At 40.3% G+C, this 5,493-nt stretch overlaps 1 protein-coding gene across 2 annotated transcripts; it reads right to left on the minus strand.

Moving 5' to 3' along the window:
- Positions 1–60: 60 nt before the first annotated feature.
- Positions 61–5,075, minus strand: LOC136678338 (large ribosomal subunit protein uL18A-like). Of its 2 annotated transcripts, none has more exons than XM_066656359.1 (8): positions 4,962–5,075; positions 3,441–3,510; positions 2,762–2,877; positions 2,505–2,639; positions 2,053–2,255; positions 934–1,111; positions 305–393; positions 61–222 (listed from the first exon to the last, which is right to left on the minus strand). In XM_066656359.1, the coding sequence occupies exons 1-8, from the start codon at positions 5,061–5,063 to the stop codon at positions 123–125; spliced, it is 993 nt and encodes a 330-aa protein (XP_066512456.1). In that variant the 5' UTR covers positions 5,064–5,075; the 3' UTR covers positions 61–122. The 2 variants fall into 2 exon arrangements, with proteins under 2 accessions (XP_066512456.1, XP_066512458.1); XM_066656361.1 differs by lacking the exon at positions 4,962–5,075 and adding an exon at positions 4,732–4,918 and having other exon boundaries at positions 63–222.
- Between the last annotated feature and the right edge of the window lie 418 nt (positions 5,076–5,493).

Raw genomic sequence — 5,493 nt, forward strand, 5'->3', positions numbered from 1 at the left:
CTGGCAAAATGAGGTTTGGCCCAAATGCAACAATTACATAAAAAGATAACACAATGTTCTTTCCAAATATTTTATTTGGAAAAGGCGCCTATTGTCTTTGGAGCAAGAGGAGGTCTGTCTCTTCACTCATCGTCAGCAGGTTCCTGAGCTCTGAGGAAACTGGCCTTTTTCTGAGCCACACGGTCCTTCCTCTGACCCAGAGTCAGCTTCTTACGGTTCCACCTGCAAATAAACAAGTATCTCATTACTGATTGAACACACCTCACACACAAACATACACAGACAATATAAAGGCTGAACTCACCTCTTCTTTTTGATTTCTCTCTGAGGTTTCTTCTCATGAACTGGGTTCTCACGAATGCTAGCATGAGCTTTTTTGTACATTTCCTCCACCTGAAACAGCCACACATTCCGAATCAACATTATTTTACATGTTACTCAACTACTAACAAATTGTTGGCCAAATCAATCGCTGAAATCTATTTGTTACAAAGTGAACTGTCACATCTACACACTGCTTCTCTCAGCCCCGTCTTGAAAACGATGTTTAACATCAACTGTGCAAATGAAGGACCAACTACAAGTGCTCAGTTCAAGAGGATCATCATCAAGAAGCTGAAAAATCGAAGAGGGGATAAAACTCTCATGATCAGTTGTGCCTTAAGAATGTTGTAGTCCAACAGCTTAGGTTTGATTATTTTTGCACTGAATCTAGAAGGCTGATCTAAAGTGTGTGGTGTGGTTGAGTAATCTAATTTCATAGTGCGTTTTCTGATAATGATACTGGTAACTAACAGCAAAAGCAGAGAAAATTCAGCTTTTGACATTCTTTATGGAGCTTTAAAAGGTTAAACGACAAATAGCCACAAGGTCAAAAATGACAGAAGCCCATTCTATATTTGAGAAATACATATCCCGTCTGATTTTTCTTACCGATTCAGGAGTAACTCCATTCTTGATGTAGCGTGAGAACTGTTTCTTGTACGCCTCCTCATCCTCCTCCACCAAGGCGCTCATGTACTCTGAGATGTTCAGGCCCATGATGTGCTTCCTGTGAACCTCAGCGTTGAACTCTTTGCTTTCAGGGTCATACCCTGGGAACCGCTTTGTGCTGCATATACAAAAAAAAAAAAAAAACAGAAATATATAATATAACTTTCATATTGAATTTATTTCCTCTTTGGAATCTGTCATTTTACATTTTCTCTTAGATATTAACTGATAAAATGCAACAGTTCCAGATTAAAAGAACTTAAGCACTCACATTTTTTCCAAAGCTTAATCTGAGGTTTTTTTTTATGTTTTATTTGGTTGTCCATGTTGTATTTAAATATGGTCTAAAATTTCTAATTAAAAAATATTCTCTTAGAAGTTTAAGCTGACATTAAACATCCAATGTAAACAAACTGTGGCCAGAAAGAATCACAGCACTTCAATAATACCTAATAATCATATTCCAATCAGTGATTTCCTTACTGTCTAAATCTGTAAACATTAAAATCACTGAATACTTGCTCTAGTGTCCTATATTTATTGTCAAATCACCCACCTTTACCACATTCTCCTGAAAAGTGCTGATGGCAGCTTTTTACCCGCCCCCCCTCTTTTTTTTTGATGCAGCACCTGGAATCAATCCTGACAACTCCTGATAGGGCCAATGCCTAGATCCTCCTCTTTTGTAAACAAACCACACACTGACCAAACCTAAGCTTCTCTCAGCCCCGTCTTGAAAACGATGTTTAACATCAACTGTGCAAATGAAGGACCAACTACAAGTGCTCAGTTCAAGAGGATCATCATCAAGAAGCTGAATAAACCCAGGAGAAAACAAGTCAGCGTGTTTGTGGCAGTGGTCCGATTAAATGCCTCAAGCTCGAGTTTTTATACATGCACAGCTACACACTAAACAGGCCCTAGGCTTTATACAAACAGCTAAAATGGCACTAGCTTTATGTTGTTAGTTTGGATTAAACCAAGTCCTAAACTAACTTTACAATTACTCAAGACATGAGTAACCTGTGCCATTTAATTTGACGCATCACAATTTCTAACCTGTGAGGGATGGACAGTCCTCCATCCACTGCTCCTTTAACAGCTCCAAAAACTTTGTTTCCAGTGGTGGTTCTTGTGAGGCCGGCATCCAAGTAGCAGGTAAATGCTCCTGGTTGTCCATCAATACTCTCCACATTAAACTCCTCACCGGTCACCTCCACCTGACCCTCATAAACCTTATCCAGACCAAACTTATTCAACAGCTGCAGAGGAATAACAGTAGAAATGTTAATAGGCATATACATGTTATATTCACCTTTATTTATTTGGTGCTATTTACAAAATGTAGTATAGACAAATATTTTTACACTGAAAAATAACCAGAATTTTCATTTCAGTGATAAAATTGCTACATCAGTGATATATGATATTTATCTACATTCCAAATTATAAACTAATATTTACAATAGCTAAACACATTGGAGAAGCTTGTTTTCTCTAAGAACTCTTACCCGGCGAGCTAACAGCAGACCAGTGCAGTAAGCCGCAGCATAGTTTGTCAAACCCACAGAGACGCCATACTTTGGCAATTCGTGAGAATAAGCAGCGCAGACGATCACGTCACCCTCGATCTTGGCGTACGCGATCTGGACAAGAAACGGACAAATACTTATCCATTTAAATTCGTCAGATAAAACTAGTAATAATATAGAATTCATCAAATGAGAGTCTTCTGAGTCCAGAAACCTCCCGATTCATGTGAACTTACCTGGCAAACAATATCCCTGTTGGAGAATCTAACGATAATCCTGTATTTGGGTGTGTTGTACTTGTTCTTATCTTGGATCACAAGACGTTTACGAGCAAAGAAGTCGGTCTTTCCCTCTGTTTAAAACAGTCAGATGAAAAAATGCAAGCATAATCAATGTAAGAGTTTGTACAGAATACAATCAAATGATGAGCTCTCAAGATTATTTCACACAAACTGGCTCTGTGTATTAAGAAGTATCTGTGTGGTAAGAAGTAACATTTCTCCTCACAATATAGTGGACAGTTGGAAAATACTTAATAGGACACAATTATTTAAAACTCAATGACGTAAGGTTGCTTGATTTTCAAACCTCAAGATTTTGGCTTCATCTCAGAGTGGCCTTTGACTTCATTGCTTCTGACTAACATACTGGTCTAGAACCTGCAGCATGAAGACAGACTATAAATTGCTCCGTCTGTCCACCTTTCAAACTGCGGCTGTCCTCACTCCTGTGTCCCTTTCACACTCTCTAGTGAACTGGCCATAATTAGTTTGATTGGCAAAGCTAATCAAAGCTATTGTTGTATTAACTATACTAGCTACACTGACTTTTGCCTTGACTGTAAAAAATATAAAAAGGTGAAACACATGTTAAAACCACAATCTGTAATGATTTTCCTTACAAACAGATATCTACCTCGTCTCCTTCTGTATTTGACCTGGTACCGCTTGAAATACGACTTGTTCTTCACTACCTTTACAAAACCCTGTAAGAGAAAGACAAGGTCAACTTTAACCACACAATACAAGTTTCATACAACCTTGATATGCCACCATCAACCAAAACATTAATATGCCTTTCTTGTTCCCACACTCATTGTCCATTTTATCAGGTCGATGACTCTGCGGGTGCACTGTAGGTCTACAATTACAGAATATTATCCATTTGTTGCTCTGCATACATTGCTAGCCCCCTTTTACTCTGTTCTTCTTTGCAGGTATGATTAAAGTGGTGGCTCATTCTGAGTGCTGCTGTGACATTGTGGTGGTAGTGATGGGTTAGTGTGTTGTTTTTATGACTGGATCAGACACAGCAGGTCTGCTAGAGTTGTAAACACTGTCCATTCATTGTCCACTCCCAAACACACCTACTTCATTGGTCCACATTGTAAAAGTCAGACAAAGTACCTCATCTTTCACTGCTGTTTGTGTCCGTCATTCTCTAGTCATCACATTCTCATGATCACAAAATGCTGTCGGCTGAATATTTTTAGTCAGCTGACTATTCTCAATCCAGCAGTGACAAAGAGTGATTTAAAAACTCTAGCAGCATTGTTGTATCTGATCCAATCTTACCAGTTCTACACACACCAACACGTCAGTGTCACTGCAACGTTGAGAATGATCCACCACCAAATCAAACCTGCTATGAGGGGCTCCGGACCATAGGACGACAGGGTGAAATGGGGCAACGTAACGGGGAAAACGAAAACGTAGTATACAGAGCTACAAAAGGACTGCAGTCTGTGGGTTGGAGAACTACAACGTGCTGTTATGGACAGTGGCTGGGATAAAATACATCGTCTGTGTAAACAAGGTGGTTATTTTAGTGTTGTTTTAACTATAACATTCAACACCAACAGAAACGCATGCGAATTTCAGGTCAACTTAAAATTAAAACTACAGATTTTAGCATTATCAAACGCGGCAACGTGGACAATAACATTGCGTCACTTTAAACAAATTAAGCTTTAATATTCTCTATAATCTTTCCGATCCACCTTAAATCCCTTAGCAGTTGAATGGAGCAGCCGTGGCATTTAAGGTGGACTGGCGATTTAGAGCGGTAAGACGAATGAGGGCAAATCGGACGTGTGACAAGGGGAAACTGTGTAGAATCCGCCACCATCCTACTGTCCCAGGCGCTGAGGGGCAGATAATCGTGTGTACATGTGTTTATCGGAGCTGTGTGTGTGATGTTTACTGACCATTTTGGCGCTCGTTAGTTCTCCCACGGAGGAGAGAAGTCTTTAGACTCCGATACTGCTCCCGCTGCACTGAGAAAAGGAAGGAGAGCCGTTCGCGGAGCGGGGAACACACCGCGGACACACACCGAGCTCCCTGCCGCCTCCAGCGGCGCGGAGGGCCACACAAGCCGGGCTAGCTTAGGACATTACATTTTTTTTTTGCTGAGTTAACGTACTGAAAATTAACTTACTGAAAGCTGTATTTTTCTTCTGTGACGATTTTTATTGTGATCGGGGAGTGGGAAGGGTCTAGAGTCTACCCAGAAGGCTTTCAGTCCAATACAGGTCATCATACACTCACATGACCTTCATACCTGTGGACAATTTCACGCACCCACCTGGGTGAACTTGTCCCCAGGTGTGAGTGATTGAAAGAGTGTGTAAAATTGTCCCCAGGTGTGTATGATTGAGTGAGTGTGTCAAATTGTCCACACTGTGAGTGAGTGATTATGTGACTGTTGAATTGTCAGAGTGCAGCGATTCTGTGAAACTGTCCACAGGAATGCATGTAATTGTTCACAGGTGTGTGAGTGAGTGAATGTGTGAAATTGTTCACAGGTGTATGTGAGTGAGTGAGTGAAATTGTCAGTGAGAGAGATTGATTGATTGATTGATTGATTGATTGATTGATTGATTGTGAAATTGTCCACAGTGTGAATGAGTGACTAGGTGACTGTGGAATTGTCCACAGGTGTGAAGGTGTAAGTTTGATTTTGTGGTGAA

The sequence above is a fragment of the Hoplias malabaricus genome, chromosome Y, assembly GCF_029633855.1.
Source record: "Hoplias malabaricus isolate fHopMal1 chromosome Y, fHopMal1.hap1, whole genome shotgun sequence".
NCBI classification, from domain to species: Eukaryota; Metazoa; Chordata; class Actinopteri; order Characiformes; family Erythrinidae; genus Hoplias; species Hoplias malabaricus.

Bases quoted from the DNA above. Each gene is read 5' to 3' on its own strand.
- LOC136678338 (XM_066656359.1), bottom strand. From the start codon at position 5,063: ATGATGACCTGTATTGGACTGAAAGCCTTCTGGGTAGACTCTAGACCC. The intron at 1,112-2,052 runs GTTAGAAATTGT...TTGTATATGCAG, and splicing joins GGACTGTCCATCCCTCACAG to CACAAAGCGGTTCCCAGGGT. The intron at 223-304 runs GTGAGTTCAGCC...GTTTATTTGCAG, and splicing joins AGAGAAATCAAAAAGAAGAG to GTGGAACCGTAAGAAGCTGA.